At 37.3% G+C, this 18,538-nt stretch overlaps 1 protein-coding gene across 6 annotated transcripts in view; it reads right to left on the minus strand.

Moving 5' to 3' along the window:
• The window catches only part of TRPM3 (transient receptor potential cation channel subfamily M member 3), a 411,660-nt gene that overhangs the window by 84,102 nt on the left and 309,020 nt on the right, over positions 1 to 18,538 (minus strand). For all 6 annotated transcript variants that reach the window (XM_027881877.1, XM_027881862.1, XM_027881869.1 and 3 more), the window contains exons 7-8: positions 13,753 to 13,927; positions 4,020 to 4,143 (exon numbers count right to left, since the gene is read on the minus strand). In XM_027881877.1, the coding sequence (XP_027737678.1) occupies positions 4,020 to 4,143; positions 13,753 to 13,927 (299 nt within the window). The remainder of the gene's footprint in view (positions 1 to 4,019; positions 4,144 to 13,752; positions 13,928 to 18,538) is intronic.

Consider the following 18,538-nt stretch of genomic DNA (forward strand, 5'->3'; position numbering starts at 1 on the left):
CAGGAGAAGCAAGTAAGAAATATTCATTACTTGCTGACATGAACTAGAGATGGATTTTTATTGTTTCTCTTTCAGTAAGAAACTACTTAAATTGTATCTGTTGCCTTTATGCGCAAATAAGCTCCAGGAATTCATAAGTGCAATCAAATCTATGCCCACTGACCAGACTTCATTCTTCAAGTCCTTCTTGTAATGCAGTGGTAGGTAATGATACTATCAGTTTGTTCAATGCAGTCACTCAAATATTCAAAATTTAGCAGAAAAAGGTCATGTTAGTAATAAGAAGACAAACATAACTTGCAGGCTTTACTGATAATGTTAATGTGCCATTTTATTACTAGGATGCTAAAGACTGGCCCTATCCTGATTCACAGCAATTTCCATTTTCTAATAAATGGACATAAACTCAAGTCTTCACTCTCAAAACACTATATTGGAGGAATTAATTTTATAACAAATGTGTCTCACTGCAACAAGTGTGGTTGTTTTCAGGAAAATAAACCTTTGTCTTGCCAAAGTGGCCTTTCCCAACGAAGCTCCACAGATGGACTCATGCAGCTTGCTGGAAAACACATTCTGGCTTCTGAGAAATTCACATTGTGATTTGTGAACAAAGCACTCCAACAGTGTGCCAATCTGAGCTGAAAAAATGAAGTACTCTAGAAAGAATAGAGCAGCCTGTATTTGTAAGAAAACTCAGACACCAGAATTACTGTCTTTAAGGGAAAACAATATGTTAATTTATTTACTAAGATAAGAATAAATACTCCTTTGCACAGCTGAAAACAGACTTCTGAGATATCACCCAACTCTATGTGTTTTTCAGGGACAACCTGAAGGGAAGTCTTCTGGCCTGCTACTTGGTAGATTTCCTTCCTCTCTTCCACTTGACTCCAAGGCCAAGAGGGGCTCCAGTGAGAAATGTCCCTGCCAGAGTGAGTTCTCCAGCAGCGCACTCACCTATTATTTGTATTCTGACATCAGCAAGGTAATGAAAATAGAATGAAAGATCAAAACTCACTTTTGAACACTGTGTCATTTTATATATATACATTAAAAAATATGTAATGTATGGAGTTCCATCTTATCGTAGCTTTGGACTGCAAATGACCTAAGCAAAAAATTCTTCTTTGTTTTCTTAAATTACCTCTTTTCTCTCTCTCTATATATTTTTTAGAGGCAGGAAACGTATCAGAAAATGGGCTGTTTTAGCTTCTTATGTGCTGCATGCAGGAGATGGGAATATGCAAGAAAAGTTGTGGTGCTTTCTGAAAAGAGTATGAACTGGGTTTTACAATTCCACTTCCTGCCTACTTAACTTTGGTGAACTTCCATGCTCCTATTCTAGGAATATAATGGCATAAACTATTTTTAAGAATTATATGTAAATGTGGCAATGCAGAACCTTCATAAATAATATAAAAAACACTATCTTACTCTTGCAATCTACAGTTACATATACAGGAGGTATACATTATATACCTCTATAGTCTACTTCTTTTAAAATAGATTTTTATACCACAGACATCATTAAGAACCTTGGTCTACATACATTTCTGAACATAAACTCTGATGCTTGTAGTGTCAGCTCAGATAAATACATCAGTTTATAAAAATTATTCATTAAATTGAGAAGTGAAACTTGCTCTGTCTTGCAAATCTAACAGATCTAGATCTCGTCTGTTCTAGGACCCCACCTTATCATTCAGCTTGTACACTCAGATTTTATTCAACAAACAAACTTAAATAAATAAATGGAACATTGCACATAATAATAATGATGCTACCTGGGAACACAATTCAGAGAGTGAAATTCCTTAGGAGTGAAATCCAAAATGTCAGAACTTAAAATATCTGGTGTTCTATGAAAGGAGTAATTTTTGTTATGAATATGCTTTTTCCCTGGCCACCACAATCATTTCAAATTTATAAAAGAGATGCCAATCTTTTTATATATTTTAAGCAGGTTCAGTAGGAACAATTATTTAAAAGACAGCCTTTTTTTTTCCTTTCCAGAGATTAACTTGCATTTTATTTTGCCTCTCCTCATCTGTGATTCAGCGGTATTGATGTACTTTAAGAGCACCCTCCTGCCTGTACCCTGTATGCACTCAATTATTTAGTGGTGTACTGTAATATGACAAGACTCTCCTGCACCGTCTACTTTGTTCCCTATCAATTTAGCAGCTGCAAAATCAGTCAGGCACACTGAGCATGAACTTAGGGAAAATAGCCATGATCAATTTAGCTGCTGCTGAGCAATCCGAGACAATCTTCTGCATCTTCACTCTATTTGTTGAGGGGTTGATCAGACTAATGATGAAGTCAGTTCATCGAGCAGTGTTTTGTCTTAAATACAACTAAATGAGAAGGCCAAGCTTGAGAAATTACAACATTTGGGATAGATGCTACAACATGAAACACCTGGCTTTGTAGGAAGAGTGAAGTGACCACTCACTCCTGAGAGTACTCCACATCACCAAGGTCATCCATTTCCTCTGGTTATGCTGTGTTCAGCATCATGAGTATCATCTTTCTTTTGTATACATATACAAGGTTGTGAATTTTAAAGGACACCATTAGCCTAGTAATCAGAACTCAGACATAAAATCTTTCTAGCATACTCAACGTTAAAATTAACTAAGTACAACTGAGGCAGTAGAGAGAAGAAATTGCGTTAATGCAGTCTCTTTACTTATGGTTGGGTTAGTGTTATAAATTCAAATTCAGAACACCTAATCTTGGGCAAAATATCTCCTGGCTAATAACTCTTCACAAGAAAAGTTGGTAAAGAATGTCCATGGTGACAATGTTGCACATCTGTGAAGAAACTTTTAAGGATTGCACAACCTCTCTTGGAATAAAAACCTTGATGTGAATATTGAAGACAAAAACTTCACAGTTAACTTAACAGTAACAGGGTTTGTTCAAAGCCTGACAAGTATTTCTGGATTTAGATGTCTGAAACAATCCAGAATTGCATTTTTCCAGTCTTGGTAGTAATTATATGTCTGCTTCTGCTTTCTATCTTTCATTCCTTTCTACATTCCTGTCTTTGTGCCTTTCCTCCTTCTTGCTTCCCTTCCTCATTCCTTTTTTCTATCTTCTATCAGTAAATTATTAAATATGATGTTTTTTATATTTGCATGCAGAAGATTGGTTTGCAGGTAGGTCTTATATGTACTTCTTCTTGTTATTGTTATTATTGTTACTACTGTTATTATTATTATTTTTATTATTTCACATTAACAGAAATGGGCATTAAATAATTAATGCTGTTTCTCTAGGCATTCATTTTAGGCATTCATTTTAGGGCATTTCATCAGCCTGGAATTCCCAGAAGCTGCGATGTGAACCAAAATGAAATCTTAGAAAAAATTAAGTTATAAAATTACAGTTGTTCAGTCAGTTTGTGAAAAATAAAAGCCCCCAGAATTAAATTCCAAGTTTTTGCAGGGTGATTTTGCTTCAAAAATATTTCTGCAAAAGCATCCTCATGGGTCTGCCAGAAATTGTTGAAAGATCTTGTGTTCAAAAGAGTACAAATGTGTGTTAAAGGGATAGCCTCACCACTGCAGAACAGGAGTCTCAGAGACAAGCTGTTTTCTTTTCTTGTCACATATCTCCATAATAAAGTAATAGCTCTACTGATTCAACCTGTGCAACTCTACAGCACCTTTAAAATATGATCCCAGTGATAGTAGATAATTATGCTGCCTTCTCTTTTCCATAGTTGATTGAGGTAGAATTTTAGTCATGATATGCCTAAGGATGATTAAAAAGAAGCAATATACACACCCTACTAGCTGGATTCTATCCTGTCAAAGGAAATGTAGAGGAACCTAGAAAGATAATACTATCGTATTAATCACTTTAAATGTGAAAATATTGAACAAAGAAAACAACACTCAGCACGATAGAATACCATTTTAGAGTCTAGATCACAGTGCTCAGATTTGTGATATCCTTCAACAGGCACCTGAAGACTTGGTCAAAACAATGCATTGAGCTCAACATACCAGCTCCTTCTTCTTCATGCACTCCATGAGGATAATAAAGAGGTGCTGTGCTTGGGTTCGGGTGTATGTGAAAGTCTTCTGTATGGTAACCAGCAACTGGTCCCTCAAAGACTCGTTGATAAGTCTGAAATTTAAAATGAAAAAATTAAGTAAAAAACTAGACAGGAGAGAACACTGTAAATTCAGAAAAGGTTTTTATTCAGGGATAAGACTCAAACAACAAATCACTGATGGCTGTTTTGGACAGGTTTGAAGGATGGGAATTGCTGAAACCATCAGAAATAAACTGGAAAACACTGTTCTAGAAAAACATGTTGACTGTGCTGAGGCATCTCATCTCCAAAGTTGTATGTCAGCTCCCACATATTGCATGACTGAAGGTAATTCAAACTATCAGTTCTGTGGGATTTCCTACCAAAAACAAGAACCAGACTGACAGCCTGAATTTGAGGTAGAGGTGAACTGAAGACTCCTTTCTGTCAGTGAGTTAGCAGAATTCAACTCACAGTTAATTTCTTCTCAGTGCTAATTTCAGTACTTGCAAGAAGTGACCCAACAGCAGAAATAAATAGTAAACTTACATGGAATATTAGTACCTGATCCCTACCTCTTGAAAACAGTCTTTGGGACTGTTCTGGTTGAAACACTGCAGTTCTCAATGTCTTACAAAATACTGGGCTCTAATTTAAAACATGTATCCTTTGATGAAGGAAAGCTTGTACACTACGATTTTCTCACTTAAAAATTGTAACTGAGTGTTTCAAATTAGCTAAGTTGGAATATTTTATTATATAAATCATGGTAAGTTATCTGGTGGAAAGAATCTTCATGTCTCATAATTTATGACAGAAGATAAACAAATATTTAGCCCTCCAACTACTGCACAGAAATACCAGGAGCAGCACAATATCGAAAAGCCATTGTTAGCTTACGGTAGCCGCTATGGGAGAACAATGACCAAACCTCTGTATTTTTCATACTATTGGTAAAAGTTGCCTGTATTTCTCTGCAGTGAGCAAGCACAAAGGTCATTGCAGGATATTCATTATATAATTGAATTTCAAGTATCATTTAATTATCTAGTCTTTATACCTACAGCAAACACATTGTTAGAAGAGACAAATGGGAATGGGAAAGAAGTATAGATGTACATGGGAGAATATAGAAGATCTGGCATATAAAGTGCATATGTTCTCTACTCTCTAAATTTGAGTTTGGCTCTAAATATTCCTATTGAGTAGTAATTCAATTTCACAAAGAAGGCTATAAGGCATATGTCAATGTGTTTGAATTAAAATGAGTTTACATGGGATTTTAGATCAGAATGTGTGGATCGCTGTCCTTTCTATGCCTGACTTCTGTGGTATTCTACCATATTACAGACTCCTCTTGAGTGATGAGTTTACCTCTGCACTCTTCCCCGTTTCATCAAGGGTGTGCTATTTCCTGGGATACTGGAAAGGTGTCAACAATGCACCTACTGCTCATACATTAAATAAGCCCTCCTTCCCCACAGCATGACCTGCTTCCTTCACAAAAAGGCAACATTTGATGAGTTACAACCTCCAACCCTCTTGGTGGACAGCAATTGAGCTCACAGCAGAGGAATTTCTGTGTGGGAGTTATAAGAAAGATAAACTCACCTCCTGCATAGGAGCAAGGATGTTGCAAGCACATGGGAACATGAAACAAGATGTCAGAGTACAGGTAGAAATGTAGATTCACTCCATGTTAACGAGAATCAGCTTGGAAAGACCGATACCCTGAAAAGCACTAACATGCTTTGAGTTGCAGATTAGTAGGTCATATATGATATAAATTCTGAGTTTAGGCTCTTGAAAAAAAATCTGTTGGAAATTTGCTTTAATCAAGAATGCTGTTTTCAAACAAAGTGGTGCTATCACTGTAAATATAAGTGGTTCAGAACTATGCAACCTTCCATCCTTCAAATGAAGAAAGAAAAAAGAGGTTATTCAAAATGAACACTTTTCCTAAAAACATCAAATGGAGAATCTAAAGAGATTCAAATAAAGCTCTAATTTCCTTTGGAAATTACATATGGAAGTACATGAAAGATTATAAAAAGTATATGAAAAAATGTATACAGAATTGGAAGAATTTCAGATTAGAGAAATTCAGAAAACATTCCCAGAGATTCTAGAATGAAAACCATCCTGCTTTTGTATAGTAATTTAATTTTCCTCTAAAAATGTGTAGAATCCAAATCTGAAATTTCATTTCAGAAACTGGCTCTCCTTCAGGCTAACACACACAACCTTACTAAATGTTTTTCTTTAACATCTCACTGGTCTGCAAATCTACAGCAAGCCTGTTCAATGTCTTTTTGAGATGAAAAACTTGAAGTGATTTTAATCAGAAACATAAACAATGACAGCAATCATTCTGTTAATCATAGTTTTTTATAAACTGAAATCAGTCATATCAAGACTGTATCACATTTATTCCTTAGGAATCTATAAATGTTAGAAGGTATCAAATCAAAGTTTCAATTGTGCAACCCAGCTGGGACAAATACAAACTGTGGCATGCTAGTAGAGGCTAAATCTGTGACGCAATCACTAAATCCAATTTGTGTAAAACAAGTAACTTCAGAGACTACTGTGAGCAAAACAATTGGGACTTGAAGGTGAGGTGATGACTTATCTACTATGCAAACACAACCGCATTTCTTACACACACACCTTAAGTACATGCTTTTTCAAATCACAGATTTCTAATCTTAGATTCAGGGGAAAGGAGATGGCTCTTTGACTCTAGAATATAGGAGAATCTTGGCCACTAACTTGGGTACAGTATATTCAGGAGCCTCTATCGCAGATTATGACCCTCATATGCATAAGGTTCCATAGGCATAAAATTCCCACTTTACCAGGCTCAAACACCACAATTATGACCTCCATCAGAGTCAGCATTTTTATCATCTTTCTAATAGGCTTAAGTTCCAAAAATATTTTGCAAAATGCTAATAAAATCCTGTTTGGGGCATTTTATGGCATGATTCCCTGAATTCCACTTACTTTGTCATGGAAAAAATACTGCAGGTAACTTGCTCCTGACTAAACAAAACAAGAGTTTAACCTGTTCTTTTATTTTCTTTCTCACATAGTTCAAAACTGTTAATTCATTCCCTAAATACCTAAGACATGCAAATTATCCTCCCAATCCAGGTCTATTCAGCTTTTTTTTTTTCCTTTCCTGGAGCAGCTGGATTGCTGATAGAATATATGTACCTACTGTCAAAAATCTCTAAAGTAGAACTATATACATTTACCTTTATTTTCAGGACAAAAATTTACTCGTATTGTTGTAAGAGGATGGGTGTATGTTTTATTTGTTTGTTTTAAGAAAATATTAGTTTACTGTATGACCTTACAGTAAAGTCAGGACCTTGAAATTTAGGGAAAAAAAAACACCTTGTGGCTGCTCAAGGAGTTAGTCAGTAAGACCCCTGGGAAACTGCTCTCAGTGCAGCAGTACTGCCCTTGCAAATTGCCCTCAGGGAGCAGACCAGAGCTGGCAGATCTCTAAGGACATTTTCCATAGGGCATAAGACCTAGCAATACCCAAGTGAAAGAAATTGTGCAAGGAAGGGAAGAGACCGTCACGGTTGAGTGGAGACCTGCTGGTTAAACTAAAAAGAAGGGAATGCACTGGCAGTGGAAAAAGGTACAGATAACCTGTAGGGAGTACAGGGATACAGCCCAGTTGTGTAGGATAGGGTGAGGAAAGCCAAGGCAACATGGAGCTGAACTTGTCAAGGGATGCAAAGAATAACAAGAATGGCTTCTACAGCTGTGTCAACCAGAAAAGGAAGGCTGAAAAAATTGTTTACCCCATCTGGTAAGCAAGGTTGGCAACAATGTACCAGGAGAAGGCTGAGGTACTCAACAACTCGACAAAGCCAAGTGCAAAGTCTTTCACCTGGGTTTGGGTAACCCCCAGAGCCAATACAGGCCGGAGGATGAACACATCAAGAACAGTCCTGTTGAGAAGGACTTGAGGATGTTGTTGGGTGAGAGGCTGGGCATGAGCCAATGATGTGCACTTGCAGCCCACAAAGCCAAACGTGTCCTGGGCTGCAACAGAGTGGTCAGCATCGAGAGAAGGGATTCTGTCCCTCTGCTCTGCTCTAGGGTGCTGTGTTCACCTCTGGTATCATCAGCACAGGAAAGACATGAACCTACTTGAGCAGGTCCAGAGGAGTGCCAGAAAGATGATCAGAGAAACACCTCCCCTATCAGAGAAACACCTCTCCCATGAGAAAAGACAGAGAGAGCTGGGGATGTTTAGCCTGTAGAAGAGAAGATGACGACTTCAAGGAGACCTTATTGAAGTCCTTGAGTACTGCTGCCTGTAGGAAAAATGGGACAAACTTTTTAGCAGTGTGATAGAACAAGAGACAATGTTTCTAAAACTCAGAGTGTTGATTTAGATTAGATTTATATCTAAGGATTTATATTCTATGGAAGAAAATTTTTACAATGAAAATGGTAAAACAGTGGAACAGGTGGCCCAGAGATGCAGTAGGTGCCTGGAAACATTCAAGGTCAGGTTGGAGAGGCCTCTGCACAACCTGATCTACTTGAAGATGTCCCTGTACATGGCAGGGGAGTTGAATTAGATGACCTCTAAAGATGCTGTCCAATCAAAACTATTCAATAATCTTATGATTCCCTGTTTAGGATCAATCAGAAAAGGCAAGTAATAGATAATGTAAATAAAGTGACAATCTATTTCTGTCCAAGATATACTGGATGATTAAACAGTAAAGCAAAACTTTCTCCATTGCTTTGCCTTACGCAGAAGACACAGATGACATTATTTTGGCCTGCGGTCCTCACAAAGAATTTTTTTTAAATCCATGCCTAATATTTGAGGAGATAACAGACATTTCACTTAATCTTGCAGACTCATGGGAGATGATTTTGTAGCGAATGCTGGAGACAATTTGAAAGATCTGGCCCATAGAGAGCTGCCTAAATGATGCAAAGGTACCAAGAAATTACTCTGCTTACTACCGAGAATTATATTTCCTTGTAGTGAAATTTAGCGACCTAGTGCATTCTTAACACTCTGTTCAAGACCTTTCAGATCAAAGCAATATGTAGTCCCTGATATTAAAATTCTAATAAGCTTAAAAAAGCCCACCAGTATTAATTCTATATACATAATATTCATAATGCTGAAACCTCAGTGGGAAACTGCATATGAGCCTTGCCTCTCCCAGGAACTTCAGTGAGAGAGGTGAGGTAATGAGACCTCAAAACTGATTTACCCACAAAGACATCTTTACTTCAAGATGTGCTTCACCACTCCTCCTAATGTGCTGGTGGTACATCACGTAGTTGCAGGCAACACCTTCTGCAAGGCAGTGCTGGCAGCTCTGTTGTGCAGGCAGCCTCCTTCCACTGCAGTCCAGAGATGTCTTGCTCACAGTTACACAGTGTACCCAAAGACCGCTCTCGAGGAGAGAAGTGTATGCCTTGTCACAAGAAAAGCCTATGATCAGGCCTCAAAATAAGGCAAATTCAAGCTTATCTCCTATCTTTTCAAGGATGCACAGGCATTGATGTTGTACTGAACCTTGATTGATATAAGAAATCGTTAGTCTTTCTGCTATGTGGAATGTTTTTGGAAGAATAAATTATGGAGGGAAGGCAAGCACATCTCAATTCTTTGAAACCCAGTACAAAAGGATTTGTTGGGCAGACATGCAATTGTCCAACACTCTTAAGGATTTCTCTAAAAGGACAAATTGGCACCACACCGATCAAAACTCAAGTAGAGAAATGTATTTGTCCTCCTTCACCTCCAGGCATAGTTACTTTCCCCCTGGAAACAAATTTTAAAATAAACTTTAAAACTCACAGAACTCACAGTCGGGCTTAGTACACACATGCACACATCCTTTTATGTAGAGAATGCATGAATCCTTGTTGGGTTGCAGTGACTGAGAATTTAAGACTGCAAAAACAGCATGATAAATCAACATACATGTGAGTTTGTTTCTGCCATTCTGGGTTTCGAATGACTTCAATTAGATACCCAATAGGAGCAGCTGGAAGATAAACTGTGTCTTAGAGAAGACCCTGATTCTGGCCAGTAGCCAGAATTAAAATAGGTTTTTGACTTAATAGTCTGATTGCACAGTGGACTGCAGAATTAAACTCTGCATGCAATTTGGATGTATTACCTTGATTTAGAGTTTAATAGACACAGTTTTGTATAACCTACTTAGATTTCATCCAAAAGAAAAAGCTAGTAGCTGAACTCAGTTAACAGAGTAATTATTTGTTATTCTCCTGATATTGCTAAGCACTACTCAAATGTAGGTTACATGGGGGAGAAAAGAATAAAATATTTGTGTGATATAAATTATATTGGCATTTCACTTCTGGGTCACTGCATGTTTTCTGAAGCATGGTGAACACACAGAAGTTCCCACTAGCTAGCTTTACAAATTTCATGGCTTGTGCGTTCTATTTAGCGCAGGGTGAAAAAAACAAGTAGTTCTATTGTTTGTTAATGTGGCAGTAACCACCTGGAACAGGACCCCCATAGAAAGAAGACCTATAGTAAGGGAAAATAATAGCTTTCACAAAGCAAGACTTGAGCATCTCAGGTAAGAAATGCCTGTTCTGCCTCTATTGATGATACTGTCACTCGCCTTTCTTAATGGCAGGAGTTTCTGATGATAAAATAGAACCATCAAATCATAGAATCATAGAATAGGGTCTGGGTTGGAAGGAACCTATAGGGATCATCTAATTCCAACCCCTCTGCCATGGGCAGGAACACATTTCACTAGGTCAGGTTGCTCAAAGCCCGATCTAACCTGGTCAGGAACAATTCCAGGGGTAAGGCATCCACAGCTTCTCTAGGCAATTTCTTTCAGTGCCTCGCCACCCTCACAGCAAAGAGTATCTTCCTAAAGCTGTCTTCTTCCAGTTTAAAGCCATTGCCCCTTGTCCTGTCACCACAGATCCCTGTAAAAAGTCTCTCTCCATATTCCTTATAAGTCCGCTTTATACATTGAAATAAATTAATTCCTTCTTGTCTTGCTGTATTTTTTTGCATGATGACATCAGAACACAGACAAGGTAGATGCAAACTGTATACATATGTAGCAGATAAACGGATAAAACATAGTTGAGTAAGGTTTTGTGAAATGTGTTTTCAGTGAGGTCACTGAAAATAGTGAAAAAACTTCTCAAAGATACAGTGAAACCTGGCACACTCATAATATATCCTACATGAAGCACTGGAGTGTGCTGAACCTGAATATAAAATAGACCTAGGTATGTGGCACTTAGTGCCATGGTCTAGTAATCACTGTGGTAGTGGATCAAGTGTTGGACTTGATGATCTCAGAGGCCCTTTCCAACCTGGCTGATTCAATGATTCTATGATTTATTGAAAACTATCTTTTTCCCAGAAGGAGTTTTAGGTTGAGTAAGTTCATGAACACATCTATTTTAAAAAAAACATAATAATAATTGGGCCTAGGTCAGTGCTTACAGGTTTATATTTTATTATTTGCTTAACTCTGTTGTATGTGTGAATACATACGTTCACATAGTCTAATACATACAAAAAATGAGTCCCTTCCCAGGGAATCTCAACCATAAGATTACAGCAACTACTTAGATCAAAAGCATGAAACAGGTCTTAGTTATAAGAATCTGAGGGGGTTTTGATTCCTCTTTTGTGTTCTGAAATTATTAAATTTTCACTTATTTGTTATTTCTGAGCTGCAGACTCTGGGTTCTCCTTTGGGAGCTTTGAGAGGACAAAGTTGATGATCATTGCAGAACACGTGGAAACCCTCTGATGGTATCAAAGAATCAGATCAAGAGTACAGCCAAGCTTGTGTAGCAGCTTGTGCAAGAGGATGCAAAAGGGGCCTCAGATGAACTTATTCAAGCATAAAGAATCTCAAGTATGGTGGTGATATGCTAGAGAGCAATTTTCTCCAGGTATTGGAGTAGATGTCCCTGTCAGAGTAGAGGCTTTGATGCCAAACAGATGGAGCTTTCAGTAGTAGATGTGGCTCTTTAAGTCTGGGCTGCAGTCTTATTCTTGATGCCAGGAGAGATGTCCTTCTTTCCTGTAGGTCTGCTGTCTTGGAGGAGTTGTATCTCCAAGCACAGGAGTTAGGGAAGGAAGTGAGAAGGCTACCCACCATCAGTAAAGCTGAAAAGGAATAGTATCTTCTCTGAAATGCAACAGCTTGAAGAGCCCTGATCCCCAGCTGCAATACAGATAGAGGCAGTATCCACACTTAGTATTTAGGCAAATGCAACCTCTGTATAAAGCAAAGGATGAAACCTGGTGACTGCTGGCACAAAAAGTAGGGCTCCTGCCCCACTTAACAATTTACAACTACAAAATAGGCTGAAGAGGAACCATATGAAGAGGAACTCAAACAAAGGATCTGTGCCACCTGAACCTAACCCATGCAAGACCACCAGGAGGAATCTCTCACTGATTATAGGGGTATCTCCTAGCTGCAGGGGACAGAAGCACTCATCTGTTGACCTGGCCTATCAGTTAGAGAGGCTTGTTGCCTGTTGGAGAGACTGCAAAAGCTTGTCTAACCCCCTACTGTTCTCCTCATGGTCACCAATGATACTGTAAGGGGAAATCTGGAGAATAGGTAAAGTGGCAGTGGAACCTGGGAGCAGTAATGAAGAGCATGACTAGTGTTCTCCTCAATCTTGTTGGTCAAAGGGTGTGAGGAGGAGTACACTGATAAGTCAATAGCTGCCTGCAGAGCGGGTGTTAGTGACAAGGTTCTGTGACCATAAGACCTGTTTGAAAAGCAGTGACTGATTATGAGAGATGAAAACCACCTCACTAAGCAGGGCAAAGTTACCTTTGCTAAAATGGCTGACCAGGTAAGAGGAGATTTAAAGCAGGAATACTGGGGTAGAGACAGAGATTCCTCAGCAGCCCTGTTGGGAGCATGATGCACAGGGTCCAAAAGCCTGGACTGATGTGATGGGAAGGGATCACAAAATCAAAAAAATAGGGTTTAAGCAGGTTCAAACACATGATCTTTAGGTAAGAAAGGAGTGCCTACAGAATACAAGCTTTTAGGAAAGACAGGTTGGGAAGACGATTTGGAGTTGCCCTTTATGTAAGAACTGCTGGAGTGCATGGCCCTCTGCCTTTGGATGGATGATGAACCAACTGAGAGTCTGCAAAGAAAGGTCGGACAGGGCAAAATACAGACCAGCACACAAGAAGTCATGTGTGAGTATAGACAGGTGTTCAGAACCATGCTCAATAGGCAAGACAAATACAAATTAGCTTATATGAACATGTAAGACTAAATGAAGCCTGAAGACAGTGGTACATTGTATTATAATGACAGCATCTCTAAGCTGGTGAAAGTAATTCCCCATGCCCTTTGACAGAATCCTTTGACCAGCAAATGCAAGACACCATACACTGTACTTGTCTATGTGCTATATGTCATGGCAAGTAACTATATGATACAATTTCTATACCTGTTTTATTATATAGAATTTCTTTAGTGGTGCTTTACGTCCTTATTTTGTTTTGATTTGTTCTAAACAACTTCAACATTTCACCCATATCAATGATAGCTGTTTCTTTTCACTACATTGTTAATAGTTTCCTGGGCTCTGTCTTACCATCAAATTGAACCTGCGGATAGAGAAAGAACATACACTAGGAAATTACTCACCCTCCTTCCTCAGAGTATTTGTGCCCAAAAGCAAGAATGTCAGATGCTCGGCCACTGCCATCGCATATCACAACGGGAACAGGAGGAGTGTCTCGCAGGTACTCCAGAACAATGGAGATAACGTTGGGACCTCCTTCCACAATAAGGGCCACCACTGGCACCCCTTGACCAATTCCTGGAGTAAAAGAAAGAAAGAAACAAAACAAAACAAAACAAAACAACCAAGCAACCAACAAAAAACCACACATACACACAAAAACAAACCCGAAAAAGAAAAAAAAAAAAACAAAGCCAGCAAGACAAAAAAACATAACAGAAGACAGAAGAAAAAAATATCAGACTGAATAACTGCACTGTGACGGTACAGGGTTGTGCTAGAGAAAATGGCATTCAGAAAATCAGGGATTTTAAGGACACATGGGATCAGTGTAGTCATCTTGTCACTTTCACTGCATAGACCAGTATTTTCTAGAATTATCTTCTGTTTCAAATACAAGAGTTGTATTTAAATAGAACATTTCTGTTTTCTTTTAAAGATGAAATCTTGGTTTGGAAACATAGAGAAGCTACTGCATTTCTTCCTAACATGATTATAATCAGGATTATACCATGTTTGTAGTCTAGGTTTTGCCTGGTATCAGTTTTCCATCACTGGGTCTTCCAATAGCTTTGCTTGCTGTTTTAAAATCAGCTCTATGATATTTTTCGTGTCATAATTGATCCACTTTGAGGTTGTGGATGGATAGCCCTTTAACCTTCTCTTTGCTAGACTAAACACATTCTGTTAAGAGCCAGTGTTATACTTGGTTTTCAATTCTAGTAGGTCTCACAGTTTTTCTCTGAATTCTCTCAAATTTTGCAGCACATTCCTTGATTTGCAGACCCCACACTGGGGACATTGCTCCATAGAGAGATGAGCTACTGCTGAACCAAAGGAAAGACATCTTTATTTCAAGCACTTGTGGTGTAATTATATGTGAGTTCCTTGCAAAAGTTGCAGTTGCCAGGAAGGTTGTATGGATTTGTTGAAAGGCAATCTGACACCAGACTGGTGTTAACATACCTGAAAAACCTTTTATGGTATTTACTTCTTACCCAGTTGAGACTGGGGACATTTAAAAGTACTCAGGTGATAGAGGTAGTTGAACATTTTCTATTAGCATTTTTTTTCCAATAGAAAGAGATTTTTTCCTATTAAACTACCCTTCCCTAAGAAAAACAATACACATTTTGCACAAAATTTTGACATTTCACTGAAAAAAAAATGAAAAGAATGTCCTGGACCATTACTGGTTGGTTTGGGAAAAGTTGCATGAGGCCAGGTAACTGGTGTTAATGCGTCTGCCCAAGTTCTCATTTAGAGAGAGTTCAATTCCCAGAAGCAAAGATAAGCCTGTGAAGCTGGAACAATAAATCTGACTGCACCCTCTAGAAACACTGACAGATCAAATGATTTTAAGAATTTGAATTACTGTCAAAAATGAACTGTTTTTGAAGAAAGAAAGAAAAAACCTTAGTTCTTATATGCAACAGCAGAATATTCTATACACCTCCTGAACCACTTTGCAAACAAACATTTTGTCTCCTGGAGTGACTGTCAGCATACTTAGTTATGCCTCTATCTACTGTTAGTTTGTGGTTTTTTATTATATAACTTAAGTAACTGTGTGGTGTTTATATTAAGAAAACTACAAGGAGAATTATAAAATGTAGTCTAATGAAAGAGATTAAGAAGGGTAGAACATAACAACGTGATTAACCAAACGCTTTACACAGAGCTCAAGGGTTATTTTTTTTCCTAGTAATACTAAAGACTTTCTTGAATTGCTGCTCTGCCTAATCTAGACATCTGCCAATAAGATAATGTTAAGAATTATTCTCAGTAACAATCAAATTGGGTCTGAATGATATTGAAGGTTAATAAAAATTGAGTAAGTTCACAGTACAAGGTGCAAAGTAATTTACTCGGTGTTTAATAAATTCTGCCGTAAACTGGGAACTCATTAGGAGGAAACAGTAGAAAAGAGAAATACGTGATTCAGCTGATCACAAGAAAACTATCTTTGGTGTAGCAAGACTATGAAGAGGGATTTGATCCTGGAATAAGCACAGAAAAACCTTTTCAGCTGGAAATAAGGGCACTCCAGTGACATTGTGTAAGCCACTCATTAAATTTCACGCAAAATACTGTATGTACCCATGCTCGTGCATGTTCAGAAAGAACAAAGTGGAATAAATGGAGAAAAAAGCCAAAAGGAGTATATGGGGAACCAAGACTTCATCTTACAAGATTCAATAAATTTGGCTCATCTTCCTTAGAAACTTGAAGGGTGAAAGACATTATGTCTGAATATGCCTATGATGTACAGCACATTGAACATTAATAATTTTAGATGGAGTTCAGAAGATTTCTGGTTATCAGAGGAGTGAAGTCTTTACAGCCTTCTTGTAAGACTAAAAGGGAAAAACTTTCTGAGTTTGAAATGATGCTCAATAATCTTTACAGTTGCTGTTGCCTTATGTATCTCAAACTCTTCCTAAAGCAGGTTCTACTGGAAGTCTGTTCATTCTCAGTATATTCTACTAGATATTGATCAGCTAAATAATTCTAATAGTATAAACGATGTTTAGTCTAAACCGTGGAACTATTTTTGGGCCAGTGAGTTGGTCATTTGAAAGCATGCCTAATATTCCGCTTGCAACCTTTGATTTTCCTTTTTTTTTTTTTTTTTTAATATATTGTTACATGCCATGCAAAAGTTCTCTGCATGTGTTTCAGTTGTGTTTCACTCTGGTTAATCAGATGGCATCAAGACAAGCAAAATAAAACTACTTTTCTCCAAATTCAGTCTTCAATGAAACTTCATAGCTTTGAGATAAAAAGCTCATGTGAACCTTGATTCATCATATAAAATTAAGTTTCAGACTAAGTGTAACTCTTTCTCTCATTCTGTTAGATTTTGTTGTGAAACAGAAAAGATTTAGACAGAAAATTGATTTCTATATCCCATTTTCCTTCAGGAAATTCTCCCTGAGTTTCAGCAAATAGATTTTTTTTCTTTTTAGTTTTCATTGTTCTCCATAAATAATTCTGGTCTGGAAAAATGTATATTTTTTTAATTTGGAGGGCAAATTAAACAGTTAATTTCTGGAATTAGATGTAATATTTTAAAATCAGTTATTAATACTTTGTTAATATTTCTTCAAAGCACTTCTTGCTTTCAGGATAACCCTCTAGACTACAGTTGTCTGAATCCTAATGCTATGAACTTTCCCAGATTTACGATGATTAATTTCTGAGTAATGATGGTATCCACAACATGAAAGGAATTCAAGAGATGTGGTGAAAAAAAAAAGGTCATGCCTGCTTGAGTACCTTAGAATTTCAAAAAAAGGGTAAATGGGAATTACCATATTCTCAGCTTTCTATGATGCTCCCATTTAAGTAATTTGTAACTTTATATTCATTTCAGAATAAAAAGTTAGCTGCTTTTACCAAAGACATCTGCAGCTCAATAACTCTCAGGCAAAATGCAGATCAGAATTGCATTAAACTTTTAGATGGTTTGATATCAAAAATTCCTGGATGCTTCTTTGCCTCTAAACATTAAGAATTCAGAAATAAATGCAGAGGTTCTGTAGAAAAATTGCACTTGACTGACTGTTTCTGATTAGATAGTAACATTACATTTAGAACTATTTTGAATTCATGAAATTGAGAAATGACTGTGTTTTGCCCTAATGTTACACTGGGACATTTGAAAAATGTTGGCTCGTGATACCAGCAAGACAGAACCCCTGACCTTGGGAAAACGGTAGCTGGTGGACTTCTCTTTAACTGGTAACCAAAGAATTTTTCCTTCTAGATCTCCACATCTCCTCAGAAATAAAAATCACAAGTTCTCCGTAAGAGCTCTATTTTAGCTTGTGCATGTACATTATACAATAGTCTGCAAAGAGGGGGCTGGCAGTGCCTGATATATCCACAGGGAGCCCTTTGTTTCAGCCACTTCATTTGGAAAGATAATGTCAGGCTGTGAGGTGAGATGCTAAATGTGAAGGTAATACATTCCTTACAGTGTCAAGGACATAATTATAAAAAGAGTTTCTTGCTTGAAGTTGAGATTGTCAGAAAGGAGGCAATGCCAAAACAGAGCTGTGCTGATGAAAAACTGGACTAGAGTATTGGAACTGCTGTCTCCTAGCACACATCCAGAAGGTGGGAACTTTGTGCCAAGCACTAAAATGGACAGTCCAATAAATCAACAGGGAAAAAATTTTCCCTTCATGTTTTTTTGTGGAATTTCACACAAAATTGCCCAAGTCTGGGCAAAACTATGATAGCACTCATCTTGTTGAGCTATGTCCAACAACACTATTGTTTTCACTAAGCAAGTATGCTAAAAATATACAAACTTAAAAATTGTGTGCTTTGCATTTTATTAACAGGAAAGAGAGTAGCCTTAATACACTTCACTGTAATATTGTTCATTCTAAAATTGCAGATAATCCTGTTTGGTATAGGACAATGCATTATTATCAGGAAAGACTGTCAAACTGGTTGTCCAAACACAAAAAAAGTACATCTCATTTTCACAGATCTGGGTATTTTTTTCTGTTTCTTATAAGGCACTAAATTACATATTAATCAGCCTTTTTTTTTTTTTTTTTTTTTTTTTTTTTTTTTTTTTTTTTTTTTTTTTTTTTTTTTTTTTTTTTTTTTTTTTTTTTTTTTTTTTTTTTTTTTTTTTTTTTTTTTTTTTTTTTTTTTTTTTTTTTTTTTTTT

This window comes from Empidonax traillii, unplaced genomic scaffold (assembly GCF_003031625.1).
Source record: "Empidonax traillii isolate 1590-97213 ecotype Southwest subspecies unplaced genomic scaffold, ASM303162v1 scaffold7:size3022706, whole genome shotgun sequence".
Taxonomy (NCBI): domain Eukaryota; kingdom Metazoa; phylum Chordata; class Aves; order Passeriformes; family Tyrannidae; genus Empidonax; species Empidonax traillii.